This window comes from Neolamprologus brichardi, chromosome 4 (genome assembly GCF_056152115.1).
Source record: "Neolamprologus brichardi isolate AB-2024 chromosome 4, ASM5615211v1, whole genome shotgun sequence".
NCBI classification, from domain to species: domain Eukaryota; kingdom Metazoa; phylum Chordata; class Actinopteri; order Cichliformes; family Cichlidae; genus Neolamprologus; species Neolamprologus brichardi.
In genome coordinates this window covers 24975001-24994818 of record NC_142107.1, presented here as the reverse complement: position 1 = coordinate 24994818, position 19818 = coordinate 24975001, and the positions used below count along the sequence as shown (strand labels likewise).

At 45.8% G+C, this 19818-nt stretch overlaps 2 protein-coding genes across 4 annotated transcripts in view; both read right to left on the bottom strand.

Annotated features, from left to right (window-relative positions):
• Positions 1–2087: 2087 nt before the first annotated feature.
• cdipt (CDP-diacylglycerol--inositol 3-phosphatidyltransferase (phosphatidylinositol synthase)) lies at positions 2088–4975 on the bottom strand. Its single transcript, XM_087840385.1, has 6 exons — positions 4810–4975; positions 4045–4179; positions 3352–3505; positions 3103–3184; positions 2928–3009; positions 2088–2391 (listed from the first exon to the last, which is right to left on the bottom strand). Exons 1-6 carry the CDS (start codon positions 4850–4852, stop codon positions 2249–2251), a joined length of 639 nt encoding a protein of 212 aa, XP_087696511.1. The 5' UTR covers positions 4853–4975; the 3' UTR covers positions 2088–2248.
• A 976-nt stretch (positions 4976–5951) lies between these two features.
• The window catches only part of taok2a (TAO kinase 2a), a 29357-nt gene continuing 15490 nt past the window's right edge, over positions 5952–19818 (bottom strand). Inside the window, exons 4-20 of one of the 3 annotated variants that reach the window (XM_087840153.1) lie at positions 19520–19621; positions 19002–19047; positions 18819–18915; positions 18586–18699; positions 18062–18153; positions 17896–17989; positions 17735–17816; positions 17470–17640; positions 16604–16813; positions 16392–16520; positions 14986–15222; positions 14668–14796; positions 14123–14326; positions 13804–14043; positions 11823–12167; positions 10697–10879; positions 5952–10606 (exon numbers count right to left, since the gene is read on the bottom strand). In XM_087840153.1, the coding sequence (XP_087696279.1) occupies positions 9752–10606; positions 10697–10879; positions 11823–12167; positions 13804–14043; positions 14123–14326; positions 14668–14796; positions 14986–15222; positions 16392–16520; positions 16604–16813; positions 17470–17640; positions 17735–17816; positions 17896–17989; positions 18062–18153; positions 18586–18699; positions 18819–18915; positions 19002–19047; positions 19520–19621 (3330 nt within the window). In that variant the 3' untranslated portion in view covers positions 5952–9751. The remainder of the gene's footprint in view (positions 10607–10696; positions 10880–11822; positions 12168–13803; positions 14044–14122; positions 14327–14667; positions 14797–14985; positions 15223–16391; positions 16521–16603; positions 16814–17469; positions 17641–17734; positions 17817–17895; positions 17990–18061; positions 18154–18585; positions 18700–18818; positions 18916–19001; positions 19048–19519; positions 19622–19818) is intronic. The other 2 variants (XM_087840154.1, XM_087840155.1) reach the window with 2 other exon arrangements.

The window sequence follows — 19818 nt, the reverse complement described above, 5'->3', positions numbered from 1 at the left end:
TATATGATCATTCTGCAGGCTGGTTACTTCCCTCAGCTCTCTTCGGCCCACACCGGGTCTGTGTTTGTGTCTCACCATGAATCCAGATGTGTTCAGGCATCCACAGCTGTGCATCAGCGTGCAGATGTTCTCGTGATCACGTCCCCACAGCGTCAGTATGAACATGCAGTATTATGACAGCATGAATTCATGTTAAAATAAACCCAGTCTGCTCATTTCATGCTCGGCTCCTTTATTTCACACTTTTAGATTGTTGAGCTGTTCCCCGTTTACGTCGTTCCAGGTTGTGTTAAACTCTTTGGCTTCAGTAGAACAAGAATTACCAAAAAATAAAGATGTGATATGGAACAGGAAGAGATAAGTGAAGGTCAAAGTGCAGAGGACAGAACAGCAGCTCTGCACTCGTCTTCAAAGCTTTTCTTAAATAAACCTTCAGCTTCTGTGAAACGCTGAAAAGCAGAACCGATCAAATCGACAGCTCGTGGAGTCCAAACTGCCTCGAAGGGGAAAAGTTTAAATACAAATCTGAATTTTTTTATTGAACACAACGTTTTTCTTTTGCAGCTTTTTTTATTTTTTGCAGTAAATTCAAACCAAGCAAACAAAACCAGCATCAAATATTTAAATTACAACATTATTTCCTTTTAAATAGAACATCAAACTTTGCTTTCAGGTCGAGATATATATTTCATATTTATACATTCTAGCAAATACAGTATGCGGAGTTCAGCACACTCTCTGATTGGCTCCGTCAAAGCGACACACACAGGTAACACTTGGTGCTCCTCAGGTGAGGTAAACGTACAGTTTCTGACAGAGGAGGCGCTTCCTCTCCTAGCACTAAAATAAAACGAGCCCAGCTACTGCTCAGCCTCCGACTAATCAGCCAAGCATCAGCAGGAACAGGAAGTGAGGCGCAGGAACAGAACGAAAGGTGAGAGGAATATTTAAGCTTTTGGTCGTGTCATCATTTCAGGGACGGTTTCGTCTTCACAAATCAAAAACAAATAAAAAACATCTAAATAAGGAATAAAAAGTGGATTTTCAGAGAGTGGAATAAGCATTAGAATTTAGATTTTACCATTAACGTGTCCGTAACCAGCCTGACGGTCACGGTGGAGGCGACTTGGGACGGTTAACGGGCGCTACACATCGCCAGCTGCTCCTCATTCATTTAAACACACCAGTCATGACATCATCTACACGCACACCTGCACAGGTGCGTCCAGTCAGACCGAACGCCCCGCCTCCTCTCAGCTTCACACTGAGCCTCCCATCAATCATCTGTCAATTAATCACAATCACTGAGCCGACGACATCGACCTGACAACAGGCAGCGATCAGACAGCAGCATAATTACAACAATAATACTAAAAATAACAGCAATAATAGTAATAATTACAATAATCTGTGTTTTCATTTTTTAAACGTTGTTAATAGTTTGGTCTGTAAAATGGGAAAATAATAATGTTAATAATAATAATAATAACAACAACAACAATTTGGAACGTTGATATTCCGATACGGAGGACTAAGAATGTTGAGTTTTTGTTTACTTTTGTAATAATTAGCCATTTTATTTGCTTCTTTATTTACATATTTGTCCTCTCAGATCGCGCCTCATTTATTTTGGCCGGACTTTAGCCACTCCTCTTATTTCTGTATTTACTTTTCTTCCTAGATTTAAATATTGATGGATGTATAAACACATTAGCAGATAACAGCAACATTATTTTTCCTGCCTACAGTCATTATTAACATTACTTCTTATTCTTTTAGTGATTTCTAAATTCATTTTTGACTTTTGGTCCTCCGTATGTGTCTGTTTAAACTTAAATATTTAATTTAAAAATTTGTTGTTGTTTTTTTTAAAGCGTTCAGATGTTTTTTTAATTATTGCTATGATGTAAAACTGAAAGTGTGGCAGTGAGAATGAGCAACATTTGTTTAGGTGTAATCGATAAATCTGATAGGAATCGTCGGCTCGTTTCAGCTTTAACGGAAAAGTAAAGAACACCTGCGTTAGCTCTCGCTGTCGTCACCGACGGACACGTGCGTGTCGTCCTTTAAGTTTGCATGTGTTATGTTGTGATTTAAAGGCTGCGCCGTGGATTTGGAATATTTTTCTCCATCTTTGGTCAGAATCCGTGTCGGTCTGACAAACTTTCCCTTTAAGAAAACAACAATACGTGAAACTGCGACGGATCTGCTGATGCTGTTGCAGCTCTCGCCGCCTCCCCGTGACCTCCTACTTCATCTTCGAGGCCTTCTCCCGCTCGGCGGCATCAATGGCGGCCATGTTCTTGGAGGCGGTGATGAGGTGCAGGGCGCTGATGCCGGACTTGAGCAGGCAGATGATCCCGCAGAGCCCCTGCAGCCAGTAGAGCCAGCCTGTGGAGAAATCCAGCGACTCGAGTGTAACATCAGACGATGAGTTTCCTGTTCAGCACCTGAACACGTTAACATTCCCAGCTCTGGATTTTAACAGCAGGACTCACAGCTTTAATTAACCAATAACGAGAACTAGACTAACACTCGCGGAGAACAACCACCATGACAGTTATCAACACTTTCATCAACAAATAAAAAATAAGATGAAAATGTTTTGGAAAGATGAGATCCAATCAGAACTCAGAAAGGTGGGATGAGTTTGGATGTGAGCCAATCAGAAGCTAGCTCTCACGATCCTGCTGAAAACACAACAACACAAGGACACGCGTGAGGAAGAGACGAGCAGACGTACGAACACGTTCACAGTCGATGTCAAAGAAAATAAACTGACCAGCAAAAACAAACTTTACACTTTAACATTAGATTTTAGTCGACAAGAATCTTAATCGACTAAAACAACTTTGATCCGTAAACACTGACGTCCAAACTCAGTCTCACCTGTGAAAGTGAGGAAGACGAGGATAATAAGCTCTTACCTGCCGGCTCCTCGATGTGATAGAGAAGGTAGAGCAAGCAGAAGAAGAGCTCGTTCCCGGCGCACATCACAAACAGGACTGGCTGCAGGACAACCACACACACACACACACACACACGTTCACTGACTGTTCCTTTAAAATTCATACGGACACGTTTATCGTACGACACACAGACCTTGGAGGTGTAGTAGAGGCGTAGGATGGCGTTCCCAGAGAGGTCGATGGTTTTATGACTCGCTGATCCCTTTACAGTCGAGCTGAGGAAGACAGATAAGAAAACACGATCAGCCGCAGCACAACACCTCGTCCTTACAGCTGTCATGGCTCTAAAACGGGTCAACGGGTCAACCTGATCTGATTCAGTCTGTTCAGGCCACACAGCTAAATATGACTTCACCTTAAAAACCACAGAAACATCGCCCACCTGTGCAGGTGCAGCCAGTGGCTAGCGATGTCCAGACACATGCTGAGCTGGAACAGGAAGGTGTAGGAGGGGTAGAGCAGGGATAGGTTGACCAGCAGACACATGGTGGCGCAGCGGTCAGTCAGCATGTCCAACATGGCGCCGAACTTAGTGGCTGAAACAGACAGAGAGCGGCCGTGAGACCAGAACACGACCTGCTGCAGGAACCGTCATGGCTGCAGTTCCTCTGACGTCCAGCAGAGGCTCCAGCAGCAACTGAGTCAATGTTAAAACTCTACAGCAGAAATAAACACAGCCTGAAGCTCCCACAAAGATTGTCTCACGAGACAGCGAGCATAAAAACGGCCTGAGACGCACACAGAAATCTACTCAGGGGCGTCCTCCTACATCAGCAGGTGTTTCTGCAGATATGGTAGATGTTGCACCTGACTGGACAGCGAGGGATCCACCTCACCACTGCGTGCTTTTAACGTACCACACCGACCCACTACGACTGAAGCAGTGAGAGTCGTTAAAATAACCCAACCACACTCCTTCCATCTTTTATATACAGAGTGTGGTTATCAGCCAGTATAAACATCAGGAAAACAAACACGTCCTCCATCAAACACAAAATCCACATTCAGTCAAATCCTGCCTCCAGGAGTCAAAACTGGACGTCTCTCTCTCACACACACGTGTGTATATACGTACACTGATTGAGCGCTCGCGCTGCATGGCCGTCAAAGGCATCCAGCAGAGCGCTGAGCAGGTAGCAGAAGACGGCCGGCCACGGGCAGCAGGGCATCAGGAAGAAGGAGATCAGGGCCAGCACCACCCGGGCATAACCTGCAGGATCCAACCAAGGTGAAGGGATTTATTCAGAAACAGAGTGCGTTTTAATGATTTCAACACTGATGATCTGTGATGAGAAAATTCCTTCTTATTGCATATTATTTGTCATTTTTCGCAAAAACAATGCACTTTGTTATGTCTCTACACTTATGTTACAGCTACCTATTCCAATAAAATTGATTTTAACAACAAAAATGACAAGATAGAAGCTTATAAAATACTTAATTACACTGGGTACAGAGTAGTCCACATACGATGAATATCTTATGTTATTTTTCATAATTGAAGGCATTTAAAAGCATCATATTGAAGTTGTAAAAACCCATCGCTCAATGGCCTGATCAATCTTTTTATCCACAATAAAACTGGACATATTTCAGGGGAAAATGCTCATTTATTATTACACAAACAACTACAATACAATTACACAACGTGCCGTCCTTTACCATTAATTTCGGCTTGATTTGGCTTCCACTGTGACGTTACTCAGCTCACTTTGCCCAGATAAAGCAGATGAGCCGGATTCTCTAAATTGGACGTTTTTTGAATGGAGTTCGGTGAATTTTACATTTCGCCGGCTAAAGCTAAGCTAGCTCCGCGTCGCCAAAGGCGGGAAACACTCACCGATTAAATTAGGAACGAAGAGGAAAATGTTCTCCGTCTCCATGTCTGCGGCAGTTTGTGCGACAAACGGAGCGCCTGTTCTGCGTTTATATCCGCAACAGGGTCTATGAAGGAAACTGCAGGCGACTATTTGAAAAGGTCACTTCCTGTCACACAAAGGGCTCTTCACCGGAAACAAGGTTACAAATTCCGGTTGTTTTCGGAATAAAGGTGGAATGTTATGACAGCGTTTTGTTTTGTTTTATCAAATAAAAGTACAAATTTATAGAAAAACTAAAGGGAGATTATGCCGTTACATTGATGGAAAAAAATAATTAAGAAAAAGAAACTTTTGTATGTGTGTTTACATTTGTTTTGGTAAGGATCTTCACCTTTTGCTCTACCTCATCTCACTCTCTGGAAAAGGAAATAAAACATAAATTTAAATATATATATATATTTTTACCAACAGCAACCATAACACAACATCAAACTAAAACACATATTTAAAACCCATTTACATGGAGATAAACCCTGTCAGCAAAACTCCCTCTCGATTGTGTTTTAGTCTTTAATTCTAACACAAACTGCAAAACTTTCTAACAAGCGTCATTCTTCTTTGCACTTTCTTCTGGAGCGCAGCGAGGAACTCCCTCACACACAAGACATGTTCATGATGAGGAAAGTCCGTAATGCCATACATAATGAATCTGAACCAGAAAGTCTGCGCTGCAGTTTGATGGAGCATCGTTTGACTTCGACAATACCGACACGTTCCTACAACCCATGAAAGCTCTCTGCTTCCAACATCCGAGAGCATGCAGAGTAAAACTGTCTGGACTCAGCCTTTGTGGTAAAGTTAGGTGTAATACAGAGAACCAAAAGTGCCCAATGAAAATAAAATATTTTTTGCAGAGAAAGAAAATAAACATTTCATATTTAACAGATTCATTGCAGCAATTTATTTTTATGTTAACTTTGAGTGGAAATAATGGTGTTATTTCTTTCTTTGGTCTCATTTTGACACTTTTGGTTCTCCTGAAAACAATAAAAAACATCGCCCCCTGGTGGTGAACATTTCAGGTAAATTTTACAGTCTGATTAAAACAAATCTTAAATATTCACGAAACAATTTAATAAGAAAGGAAATGACAACAAAGCAGTTTTTCTGTTTTTGTTCTTTTATTTCTCCAAAATTATTTGATTACGTTTCTGTACATCTCATTTTTCCAACGCTCCTGAAACACTCAACCTGAACATTTTCACTTCGCCCTCCTGCGACATACACACACCCTTCATCCTGCTCTGCACACAAACAGCACTCGACTCTGCCTCCTCCTCTTCCTCCTCATCACGCCGATGGCCTCAAACGCTCCTGGGGATATATTCTTTTTTCCTTGAAAGTTTAAAGCTGCAGGAGGAAATGTGAGGAATTGAACAGAAACATTTTGTTTGCCATCGACTCTTGAAATCGGTAACTTTGCGCTTTCAAACAGAGTGAACCTTCAGTTTTTAAATGTCAAACTGTCCTTGAACACAGCACAGAGCAGTCTGAGAAAATAAAATAAAAAGTAGAAAAAGTGAAAAACGTGGAGCTGAAACAGTAAATTGATTAGATTGAAACTTTTGCTGCTAAAGAAATCTTTTTTCTAGTTCCAAAAATTTGTTTTATACGATTTTAAATGTAATTCCTTTGTGTTTTTAGGACTTTTGCTGTAATTTAGCACATAAAAACTTTATGGGAAAGAACAACCAGCAGAAGAATGATTAGTGTCATTTTATTATAATAAATTTTAAAGAAATTTCCTTTGTGAACATCTTTCCTCTTAAAGGAGACGAGATATTTTAAAATGTCAGAGAAGATCCAACATGGCGATCTAACTTTGTCCATTAAATTTCCAATCAAACCGTTCGATTGACCGTTTTCAGCTCCTAATATAAAGACGTCACATTTAAAAAGCATTTTAAATGTTTTGTTGACCAGAACATGAAAACATCTCAGTAACTGTCGCTAAGGATAGCAAACATGAACACGTCCTATAAATTGTGACCACTTGACAATACACAGAAATCCTGCAGTCAGTAAACTGCTCACGGCTGTAAACGTAGATGAAGATCTGGACTCTTCCTCAGTCTGCAGCTTTAATTGGCAAAATAACACTTGAGGAATGGTTAGCATTTCACAATAAATGCTATTAAAAAAAAACAAAGTTGGCAAAATGAAGTTTTTTTTTGTTTTGTTTTTTTTGGGAGGAAGGAGGAGGAGGAGCTAGTCCACGTTGCCCCACCCCGCCCCACCAATCATCTTCCTCAGCACAGCGTCTCGTGTTTTTAAAGTCCAGCACGTCCTGCAGACAGCTTTCCACTGAGCGTGACGTTAAGTTTGTCCCTTCCTGCTTGCACTCATCGTCCCGTCAACATTTGCACAAAGTGAAGGAAAATGACAAAAAAGCCAAAAAATGTTTGTTTTTCCTCTTTAGTCCACCTGAACATTCGTCTCCTTTCAGTGCAAATGAGGTAGACGTGACAAAAAGATGATCTTCTACCCATTCGGACTGTGCAAAATGAAACAGAGGTGTTTGTCTGGAAAACACACGGAGTGGAATTCCTGTACGGAGGCCCAAAGATGCCAATATTCATTTCAAAAACATAATTTAAAGTTTAGCCAAACAAACTTGAAACTCATTTTAAAATCTTAAAATGTAACTCATTAACACCAAATGGGTTTTTTGTTTAGAAAGAAAAATGGAATGACTGAAAGGTCGTTTTAACAGAAGTCTCTTTTTGGCTCTCATCTAATTTAAAAGTTTTTTAAAATCTCAAATATAAAAACCAATAAATAAAAAAAAATGTATAACATTAAAACTAAAGGGAGGCAAAACAAAGGATGACAGAGGTGAGTTGCTGATGTCTGATTAATTAATTGGTTCAGTTACTTTGGGGAAAATACTGTGAAGAAATTTAAAAAAAATGTAGAAGTGGTTTTACTCTAACTTTTAAATCAAATTACAATTACCGCTCTGAAGTCCACTGCCAGCTCAAAGCACACAAAACTGGAATTCTTTAGGGAATAAATGTGAATCTTTATTTAAAAATCTAAAAAAGATAAAAAAAATTCTTAGTGTTAACCTGCCTTTAGTTATTAAAGAATGTATTAATAATAGGTTGACACCTTTGGGCTTCCGTATATGGAGGTGTTCTTGCAGATGTTACAGTGTTTTTGGGAAAGTCTTTCGCACCATAAAGACGATGTGTAAAACAAAAAAATGATAAAGTTATGGCACCAAAACGTAGTGAAAGATCTGGAAATATGTCCATACGTCATGTGATAATACTGGCTCAAAACAAAGAAAGAAAGAAATGAAAACAAACAAAACAAAAACCCCGCAGCCCTGCCCAGAACTGGAGACTCCCACCCTGAGACCTCGACAGGAATGCTGGGAAAGGTAGTCCTTTTGTCCTCCTTAGAAACGTGAATATTTTTATAACTCTATCACAGTAACATTGCGCTTATTCCCCACCTAGTGGTCAAAATTGGCAATCCACATTTAAAAATTAGCGTACAACATAAATATTCCAGCTGCAGTAGAGGTAATAATAATGATGGCGTCTATTCGTCTACAAATCAAGTCACGTGACAAAATAGTCATCATTATTACTCTAACACAGCCTCAGAGTTATTAGTGCTTCTATGTACAAGTCAAGAGTTTTGGACAGTGAACAATCGTCAGTTTACCTGCTACCTGTACACAGGTATCTTACATTTATAAGCATTTATATAAATAGGTAGTGTGCATGTTTATTCATACAAACGCCGCCTGTACACGAGCTCCATGCACCGCACTACTCTGACGCACATGTACACCTTATCTACAGATGCAGAGTGTGGAGGGGGGGAGGGAGGGGGGGTCAGGTGTGGGGTTAGCTGTTGGCAAACGCGCACACACACACACACACACACACACACACACACACACACACACACACACACACACACACACTTTCAGCTCTAAAACTCTGCGGCAGCGTCACTTTGAAGGAACGAGTCGCCCGACATCGAGCTCTCAGATTAAGCAGAGGGAGGAGCCCCGGTTAGCCTAGCTTAGCATCACAACAGCTAAATTGTGCGCGGCGTGCTGAGAGTAAGAACGTGGCACAGACGCCTGCTGGAGTCATCGTTCGGAAACGGGTGCCGTCTAAAATCAGCACGCGCGAGCAGACGTTAGCAATGACGGAAACTAAAATAAAATGTGCTCTTTCGGTCTGCTCGCTGACCACTCACAGCGCCCCCTGCTGACCTGATCAACAGGAAGTAGAACATCTGCCTCAGAGACAAGTGTAAACTTCACTACGCAGAGATCTCGTAAACTGGGTTGTTTGAACACAAGAAAAACAAAGATGGAGGGGCTTCCTGTACGGAGCGCGCTGACGCCGAGGCGACTCGCGGCGACACGGGCAGTGGTAGGTTTGTCTCGGGTCAACAGAAAGATGGCAGTGTTTGTTTTTATCGTCGTGTACAGAATCTTAGCACTACAAATAAAAGTTGATTTTAAGAAATCTTCCCTCGGTCGCCGCCTGTACACCGCCGCCTTCAAGCCCCGCCCCCCGCCCTGAATGTTTGAAACACTCAGGAACCAGACACGGCGTCTACAGTTCAGTTATGTACATAGTTACAGTGGTTTTTAAAGCGCTGCGAGCCGAGTGGAAGCTGCACAGCCGTCGCTCTGTCTCGTCGACGCGTTGGCGTCGTGGTAACCGCACGTGTTGATTGGATCGCTGCCCCCGTGCAGCTGCAGTGACTGCGCATAAAGGGCGCGTTCAAAATAGATTTTTTAAAACTTGTGACATGTTTGTTTTCAGGATTGAAGTGCTGAAGACCGAAACGGTCAACATGGCGCCGTTCTGCTTCTGTGTCCCCTGAGAGAAGCAGGACGGCGCCCCCAGACTAAGACCGGCGCCGGATTCACGAGTAGGAGAGGTGAGAGCCGTTGGAGATGTGCGAGGTGACCGATGTGCTCCGGGTCAACCCGCCGTCGCTGCCCCCGCCGCCTGGCCCCCCGGAGGCTGTCCGCCTCAGCGGCTGAGGGCTGTTCCTGAGCGCCATCAGGCTGGGGCCCCTGACACTCAGACCGCCGCCGCCGTAGCCGCCCTGTGAGGAAGAGGACGAGGAGGTGGAGGAGGGAGGGGAGGAGGTGGAGAGGGCGATGGGAGGAGGCGGAGGTGGCGGAGGCAGGAGGGCCAGGGACTGCGAGGAGGCGTGGGAGGAGAGGTGGTGGACCTGGGAGTGATGGGCGTAGTGGCCGCCTCCTCCCACCCACTCCCTGGAGCGGTCCCGCTCCCTGGAGTCGCGCTCGTGGGCATCGCGGTAGAGCTGCGGCGTGCTCTGGTGGTGTTGGTAGTGCTGGGGGAGGTAGTGCTGCTGGTGATGGGAGGAGGAGTGGACCCGGCTCTTGCTCATCTCGCCATCCCTGCCGAGGACGTGGGACGAGGCGATGGACTCGGCGCGGCTGAAGCCTCCGCCGCCGTGATTCTGGCTGCGCCAGGATGGAGTCGTCACAGAGTTCTGCACGCTGTGGCTCCAATGGCTGCCGGAGCGCGGTACGGGCCGCGACGGCCAGCCGCCGGAGCCCGAGGACGGGCTGGGGGTCGGGTAGCCCTGGTTGAAGGCCTCTGCCGGGATGCCGGTCAGCGCCATGTTGCTGAAGCCCAGACGCATGCTCTCCGAGTCGAAGGCCTCGATCTCGTGAGCCTGGCGCTCGAGCAGCGTCCGGATTCGCTCGGAGCGCTCGTTCTGCAGAGTCAGCATCTCCTCCTCGATCTGTTGGACAAAAAAGCGGCGGTTAGCTCGACCGGGACGCGGCTCACGCGCTTTCACAAGCGTCGACCGTCAGAGCGAAGTCGGCCTCACCCTCTGCTCCAGCAGCGCCCGGCGGATCGACACCCTCTGCTCCAGGTCCTTGACCTCGCGCTCGTGCTGCGTGTCCGTGTGGATCTTGATCTTGCTCTGGTAGGCGTTCAGCAGCTCGAGCTCCTGCTGCAGCTGCATGCGCAGGACCTGATACTCCGCCTCCTGCGTCTCATCCAGCCGCAGCTGTGGGACCAAAGCAGAGCCTCGTTATCAGCAAGTCAACCAGCTGTTTGTGCTGCATGTGCGCGTTTCTTTAATGTCTTTTATGGTTTTTACTTTTAGAAAATAAAATCATTCAGCTGAAAACTACAGACAGGAAATGACTCTTCATCCTGAAGACGAAGGTTTCAGTTGATCAGCCGCTTTCAGCTGTCAGTATCAGCTGACGTCCACATGTGAGTCACATGTGTCGGTGCACAGACCAACAAACTTTAGTCGCCTCTGCTCAAAGGTGAAGATTATGATGAGATAATGAGCTCGTTAATAAAATCAAACATATTAAATCAAGTTCAGCCCTGAAACATTACTTAATGCCTCCATGTTTACATTTATTTAATAAACACGCCATATTTGAACTTTAATCTAAAGCTGCTCTGACTTTAGAGATTAAATTTAAAATCAGCAGTTTTTAATCAGTCGTTTGGATAATTTAGGAAAATGTGAAAATGTTCAGGATTTCATAAACATGGTCATTTCTCCTCAGCTGGTTTATTTCCTGTAAACCGAGCTGAGCTGGGCTCTGTACTACGAAGCAAGTTCAACATATCCAGGATATTTTACTCCAATCTGGCAATCAAGCTTTAACACGTTCACATGGGAGAGGCGGGGTTTGCAGCACGTGACCAATCAGAAACATGGAAAGCTGATCGCTCAAAGGAAGATAAAAAGGGGAAAAATCAGGTGGTTAAACAGAGTGAAGGTGAGAACTGCTGCAGAGGGGGGGAGGGGGGCTCTGCAGGAAGGTGGAAGAGCCGCTGTATTAGTAAAGCTCCTCAGAAGCATGGCGATGACAGCTGTCACTGTGTGATAGCCTCCCTAAAGCAGGTTAGAGCTGCAGCTCAAGTTGCCATGGCGATGTAAGAAGCTTGTACCCAGGCTGATAAGCCAGGGTTCATCCTGAAGTTACCTGGATAAGCCCGAATCCTGCCTTGTAGTACAGGCCTCTGGTTCTAAGGTGCAGGTTGTCAGGTGTGCAGGTGCTGAAGTGTGGGAGGTTGTCAGGTGTGCAGGTGCACGGAGGTTTCCTTGCCTTACTCACAGCCTGAGAGGACAGCATTTCGTTGATGGAGTGGTCGTACTGCTCGGCCAGGATGGCCAGCTTACGTGTTTGCTCCTCTTTGAGGCGTTTGAGGACGGCCTTGTGGTCGGACTTTGGAGTGCTCTCCAGCAGGTGGTTCCTCAGAGCTTTGTACTGACGGGTCTGGATCTTGCAGGTCTCCTGGAACTGACGCTTGACCTGCAGCTCTTTGGACTGAAACAGAAGGAAACGTGTCGAGTGTCCACGGGCGAGAAGCAGCAGTTCAATCCCCACACTGGTTCATGTAAACTGATTTTACACAAATAAAAATGTTACGAGTTCTTCTGATCAGTAAAGAGGTCAAAGTTCTTTAACCCTTTAAAACCGGTCGGAGCAGCACGCTCCGTTTTGCGTAACTATTTTTAAATCCCGGTAGCTCTGCAACCACGTGAGCTAGAGCAATAATTTTTTTGCATATGAAACCGGAGGAGTTGTACTTACATCTTATGCCATCAGCTTGTCCTCGGTCACAGTTTCCTTCCACATATAGCTTTGCAGAAACTGCATAAAAAGCACTTGCAGCAACAAAAACATAATATTCCAGAAACACGCTTTGCCGATCCGATCAGCTGTTTGTAACACTTCCTACGTCCATCAGCGTGAACTATCGCATGTCCGCCATGACCTGCCCGAAACCGGAAGTGACGTCATTTTCGCAGAAATGTAGTTTTTTACCATCAGGGCCTCATGAGCCTATACTGGTGTTTTTAAAAGTTATGTTTGACTTTATGACTTTCTGTGTGGTTTCTGGGATGCTTAGGACTCATATTGCACTGCTGGAAATAGTTTATTTTGATGCATATGCTGCTTTTTTGCAAATTTGCATTATAATATTTATTTTCGTTTTTCCTGCAGTGTATAAAAATTGGTGTATTTCAAAAATAAAACTATGAAGACACTCAAAATAAATTTCCTGTGGTGGGAAACTATTTTGTGCAACTTTTTTGTATTTACAGTTTTGAGGGATAAGCCTCTTAAATTTCTCTAACTAGAAATATATGTTAAAAAAACAAAAACGATTTTCAATTTTTTTGTAGTTTATTGCACTTTTTTACAATTTATGTAATTACTATGCACTTAATGCAGACATATTATTAAAATCTGGGCTATAATGGTTGCATTGATGTATATCAACTTGAAATGCTCCCAAAAATGGCTCCACAGCATGTAAACATATAATGAGCTCAGGCGGACTTGGTTCTATGGTCGGTCTTAATTAAAGTATCTGCCACATTCTTCCTTTTCCCCCAAAGTTCTGCTGATATTGGAAAATTTATGTAGTTTGACTAATTACATAAATATTTCCCAAATTGGCATTGGGACAGCTCAGTGGGTAGAGCGGTCGCCCCATGATCAGAAGGTTGGGGGTTCAAATCCTGCTACCTGAGGTACCCCTGACCAAGGTACCATCTCTAAACACAGCTTTTATAAACTGCAGGAGAAACAGCATCACAATTCAGCCTCCCATAAACTATACAGAAAGGCACAAAGTCAAACCAGTAAACCTTTGAAAGGCCCTGTAGGGAAAAAATTACATTTCCCATGAAAAGTGGCGTCCCTTCTGATCGTCGCCGATAATGCGACAGGTCGCGCTGACGTACGAAGTGCCACGAACAGCTGATCGGATCAGCAAAGTGCGTTTCTGGATTATAGTGTTTTTATTGTTGCAAGTGCTTTTTACACGATTTTTGCAAAAAGCCATTTGTGGAAGGAAACGGCGACCTGGGACCAGCTGAATGTGGGCTAGCTTCTGTGGTTACATTTAAAAATAGTAACAGAAACCAGGTGGTCTGTGATCCTCCTGACGTACCTTGAGACTCTTGGGCTGCTGCCGGACCTCCATGGCGTGCTTCTGCCGAAGCTCCTGCTCGCGCCGCTTGTTGTACTCCATCTGATTGGTCAGCTCGGTCTGGTGCTGCGTTCGGATCAGCTCGGCCCGGGTGCGCTGCATCGTGCCCAGCTGCCTGAACTCGAGCTCCTGGGTGGACTCGTGGTGGCGCAGCAGCATGGCGCACTCCAGGTCCTTCTGCGTCTGCTTCTTATTCAGCTCCTGGAGGACGGAGAAAAGCGGGAATCACAGCGAATCACAGCCAAGAGAGCGGAGCACAAACAAACAGCTGCTGTCCCACCTCTCTGAGCAGGTCCTGCTCCAGGTTGTGGCGAGCCAGCAGCATCTTCCTCTTGTACTGGCGGCACTGCAGCTCGTAGTACTGGCGCTGGCGCCGCAGCAGGCTGGCCTCCTCCTCCGCCTGCATCTGCTGCAGACACTCCTTCTGACGCACCAGCCACTCCTGCTTCTCTCGCTTCGGAGTCGACTGGTTCTCGCTCAGCTCCTGTTCAGAGGTCAGAGTTCAGGTCAAGTCAGGGCTGTGATCTTTATTTACGTTAGTATCACAGATCGCTTCTGCTGCTTTATTCTGAAAATCCAGATGCAGTCAGACGCCAGCTGTAACTCAGCTGCGCTGCCTTTTATTTGACATATTTTACTCTTTATTTAAACAGCTTCATGTTTCAGCTCCGACAGGACTTTCTCCGTTTGTGGGAGATCCTGTTTGTTTTTCTGTTTCACAGAAACCTTTAAATTACAGCCTGTCGGCACGTTCGGCTGCTTTAGAGCAGCTACGTTCAGCCTGCAGGCCACGCGCCGCTGCGCTGACTGTGGAGGAACTCCGACCTCTTTCAGCTGCTCCTTGCGCTGGCGGTACTGGCGTTTCTGCGAGTCCAGTAAACTGGTGAGCTCCTTCTTCTGCTGGCCCAGGATGTGCTGCTGGAACTTCTTCTCCTCCGTCAGAGCAGCTTTCGTCTGCACGGGCGCACAAACAGCATCCTTACATTAAGAAATGAACTCGTGACTCACATTAAGACAGAAAACTTTTTTGATCTATGAAATGATGCAAAAACTTAAAGAATTCCTGTTAAAAACACTGAAACCTGTTTTTGAATTCATCAAACAAAAATACTCTACAAAAGACTATCATAGTAAAAACTGCACCTCCTTCTCCAGGATGGCCTGGTGCTTCTTGGCCAGCTTGTCGGCCTCTGTGGAGAACGTGTTCCTCTGGTTCTCCAGCTCTTTGTCCAGCTTCAGCTGATGCTCGTCCATCTCCGCCTTCAGCTTGTTTTCCAGGCTCATCAGCTGTTTCTGGTGCTGCCGCCTCATGCGCTTGTAGCCGGACATCTGCTCGCGCAGCGCCGAGCCCTGCTCGTGCTCCTGGATCTGACGGGTCACCTGGAGGAAGGCGGTGGTGAGGTTCAAGGACTCAGCAGGTCGGCTCGAGTATCAAAAAACGATCATTCTTAAGACTTTCTTGCTTAATTCACATGATTATTCACAACTTCACAAACGTGTGAAGACATGAGCCTGTTTTTACTGAGAACTTTAAATACTGTTAAAGACTAACAGGGAAGAAAGGTGGAGGTGGTGGAGACAAAAGGCTGCCTGTTAATCCATCTCTGAGTGCAAACGGTCACTACTAGGGATGGGTACCAGTATCCGCTCTGACATAAACGGTAGTAACCAGACAGAAAAGCAGCACACATTTCGGTGCTTTTTTTTCCTGAGCTGTGATGACTTTAGATTCTAGCCAATCATTTTACGTTTCCGAGGATAGTAGGCGGATCCAGGTACGCACGTTCTTTTAGAGCAGAGCTACAGATTAAAATGCCCAAGGCGAAGCGGTCAAAGTCTGGCTGTACTTCACAGCAAAAGATGCAAACTCAGCAGCTGCAACAAGTGCTTTAAGCTGATACTGTGATGCTGTCAAAGGAGGTAACACCTCAAATCTGATGAAACACCTGGCCACGCATAGCGTTTTTTTAAAAGCCGAGAAATGCGCCGTATTTGATAGCTTGCTGCGAGACCTCACACCGAGCACATCTACTGCGGGTGTGGTGCCTGTTATCGACCCGGAGTTAGCAACATCCCCCAAAAACCCGAAGAGGAGAGTCCTGGCCCCTAGCCCTGCCAGTGTAGCAGAAGTGATGAGGATGATGATGCAGCAGCAGCCGTTCTTCTCTGCGTGAGTAGCTTAATGTTGTTGGTGTGTAATTTACGTTGAGTAGGCTAACCACGTTATTACATTAATGCATGTAAGGTGAACTAGCAAACACCATCATAGCTACATGCGGCTGTCTTCTTGTTTGATGGCAGATACTCCCTTCACCCTGGACAAAAAGGCTAAAATGACCAAAGAAAAAGTGGAAAACAGCCAAACATGAGAGGTTTTTGGACCAATTTTGTGTTTTTTCTCCATTGTTTAAGCACCGGCACCGTTTCAAAAGTACCGTTATCGGATAAAACCGTAGTCACTACTGTCTGTGGACAAACTGAGGTCATTTTACTCCACTACAGCTCCATTCATAGATATATGTAGAACCTCCATCTGTGACGGATCTTACCAAAGAGGCCGTGCGGATGGTGGCAAAGTGGTCCCGGTTTCGATAGAAGGCTCGCCGGCGTCCAGCTGAAGGAGCCTGAGGCTGATCCATCTCTGGCTGGTACGGGTCATCGTAGATGTTGTCCTGACCCTGAGGAGGAGGAGGGAGAATCAGGATGGTGAATCCAGAGGAGGCGAGCTGGATGTCAGGTGAGCTTTAAGCCAAGCGCTTACCGTGGGTCGGTGGATGATGGAGCTGTTGGAGGTGACCGTGTGCTCGCCCTCCTGCATCATGGCCATCTCGTTGCTGCTGTCGTCGGAGGCGTCGGCGAGGCTGTTGACCGAGCTGCTCTGAGAGCTGGCTGAGATGGACATACTGGGAACAGACTGGGAGCTCTCCATGCTGTTAACGGTGCCCGTCTGCAGCAGGTACGGCTCCACCTCCTGAAACACACAAAACAAAAGTAATAGACGTAGGCTGCCGGGGATTCCCATGATGCATTGAGTTTTTCCTTTCCAGTCACCTTTCTCACTCACTATGTATTAACAGACCTCTCTGCATTGAATCATATCTGTTATTAATCTCTGTCTCTCTTCCACAGCATGTCTTTATCCTGTCTTCCTTCTCTCACCCCAACCAATCACAGCAGATGGCCCCGCCCCTCCCTGAGCCTGGTTCTGCTGGAGGTTTCTTCCTGTTAAAAGGGAGTTTTTCCTTCCCACTGTCGCCAAAGTGCTGCTCATAGGGGGTCATATGATTGTTGGGTTTTTCTCTGTATCTATGAAGCGCCTTGAGGCGACTTCTGTTGTGATTTGGCGCTATATAAATAAAATTGAATTGAATTGAAAATCTGTCTTCTTTCACACATGAACCCTGATCAGGAGTCTCTCCCAGCCCGATCACATGACAAGACCTAAAACTGGAACGGAGGGCGACAGCTCAGACGGCCCGCCGTCGGCTTTCTCGCTATTTTTGTGCACTTTCCTACAAACACAGTCAAGTTTCCAGTAACGCTCCAACATTCCTGCTTAAAGCCAGTCAGAGGAAAATGTTCTGAGGTTAGTTTCCTCAGATTCACTGATCTGTGCTCCTTCCTCACCTCCTCCTCCTCGCCTCCCTCGGTGACGGGGCCGTTCTGTTGGGTTTCCTGGAACAGGATCTTCTTCATCTTGCGGTACTGCAGGTTGTCGAGCTCCCTCACCGCGTCCTTGGTTCGTGCGATCAGGTCCATGACGACGGTCAGCGGGCGCTCGTGGCACAAGAAGCGATGCTGCGGGAGGAGGGATAGAAGTGACAGGTGAACACGCAGCAGGGCAGCTTTAAAAACAAACACGATGAAACTGTCCTGGATCAATAACGCTCACATTGAGCAGCACGTCCGAGGTAGGCCGGTCCTGGGGAATCTTCTGTAGGCAAGAGTCGACGAAACTGCGGAAGGAATCGGACCTGAAACGAAAACAACATCAGTTGACTGCAGCGGACAGAGGGATACACGGCGCCACAGGAACACATCAAGGCTGCTCACCAGTGATTGGACTGCAGGACGGGGCTTTCGTTCTGAGCGATGTGGTATAAGGCACTCATAGCATTCATGTTGAACAGGGGGGGTTTCCTCTCCGCTGCAGAAGAACGACAGTTAGCATCACAGAGCCCCAGGCTCACACTTTAAGAGCACAGACAGCAGCTCATACCCAGCTCTATGCAGGTGATGCCCAGGGACCAGACGTCCACCTTCCCGTCGTACTGGCCCTCGTCCATGGCCAAGATCACCTCCGGAGCCATCCTGGAGAAGACAGAGAGAACGCGCCGAGTCATCCGCCGGTGCGCCGCACAACGTGCAAAACGTGTTTCAGCGAAATAACAAAAAAAGCTGCACTACGAGAAAAAAACTCAGATGTTGTCCACTTATTTTATTATTCAGGAGTTAAAACTGAACATCTGCAAACAAACAAAGCTGCACTGAAGCTGTCTAATCAACAGCTGGTAAAAGTAAAATCTCAGAGGGCAGCGCTGATGATGCTGATGATGCTGAATACGACCTTTCAGCTAATATGAGGCTAATTTTGCTGTTGAACACATCCTGGGTACAAATTCAAGAAGCTTTCAAATGTAAACGAAGGAGATCTCATCTGTGGTCCGGTCCTATTCACGCTCTGATTGGTCGTTGGTGTCGTCTGTTCAAAACATGGACTGAACGAGCTCCATCGATGCTCACCAGTATGGCGTCCCCACGAAGGAGTTGGCCGGAGACACGATGGAGGCGGAGCCAAAGTCCCCCAGTTTGACCTGACCCGGCTCCGTCAGCAGGATGTTTCCTGCCTTCACGTCCCTGCAGGAGAGAGGAGAGTGTGACCCCTGCTGGCGGTGGGCTCTAACTGCATGTACGCCACACGCCTGTGTGTTTGCAGCTTGTTGGTTTAAAGGAGCTGACGGACAAACAGATCTTACCTGTGAATCATATTGTGAGAGTGAAGATATGCCAACCCCTGCAGTGCACCGTGGGTAATAGCAGCTATTTCTACTTCCTGGAGCGGCTTTTTGTGAACTGCAAGGAGAAAGAAGAGTTTATTCATCAGAAAACCAGAAACACAAGAAGAACGAATAAAAACGTGCGTGCAGCACTGCACAAACCTTCAAGGAGGTCTGAGGCCGAGCCGAGGCAATACTCCATCACCAGCTGAGGAGGAAACGACAGCGATTACACGTCATCAGTGAAGGAGCTCACACAGCCGACCTAACATGATGAACTCCACCTGTGTCACAGCTCGGCTGAGACCGCTTCAACCAACAGAAACGTCTCCATTTCAATGTTTGTCCAGTGTGAGGTGATGTCACTGAATAACAGTTCAGTTACTAAACACTTATTCCTAATAAAATGACATTTTTCCCCCTATAATAACCAACAGGGGACAGACTATGAGTTACCACTTAACCTAACCCCAATAACTGCGTGTTTTTGGACTGTGGGAAGAAGCCGTTGTACCTGGAGTGAACCCACACAATCATTGGAGAGCATGCAAACTCTACAAAGACCCCGGCCTGATAGAGGAATGAACTCAGGACCTTCTTGCTGTGATTCAACAATGCTAACCACTGTGCTGGCCCTAGGTTAAAACACCTCCCCGTTAACCACGCGTTACAGGACGTACCCATGCCGTGTGCTCCTTCAGGTAGCAGCCCAGGTACTCGATGGTGTTGGGGTGGCGAAGCTTCTGCAGGAACTTCACCTCTTTGATGATGTCCTGCCATTTCTGCACAGCAACAGAAAAACACTAAGCTCTTCTTTCTAAAGTGTGTCTCAGCACATTTTAAATGTAAAGAAGTTCGAAAGAATTTAAATCTGTAAAATAATTTTTCTGGCACACAAAATCCCAAAATTAGCTGCTTAACATCAGTGCGACTGTTTCCTATCAGAGCACGAGCAGACGAGGGTAGGCAGATCTTCAAA

What these genes read in the sequence shown, in the direction of transcription:
- cdipt (XM_087840385.1), bottom strand. Translation starts at nt 4,852, where the DNA reads ATGGAGACGGAGAACATTTTCCTCTTCGTTCCTAATTTAATCG. An exon ending in CTTCGTTCCTAATTTAATCG is followed by an intron (nt 4,180 to 4,809) that starts GTGAGTGTTTCC and finishes TGGATCCTGCAG; the next exon opens with GTTATGCCCGGGTGGTGCTG. An exon ending in GCCTCTACTACACCTCCAAG is followed by an intron (nt 3,010 to 3,102) that starts GTCTGTGTGTCG and finishes GTTGTCCTGCAG; the next exon opens with CCAGTCCTGTTTGTGATGTG.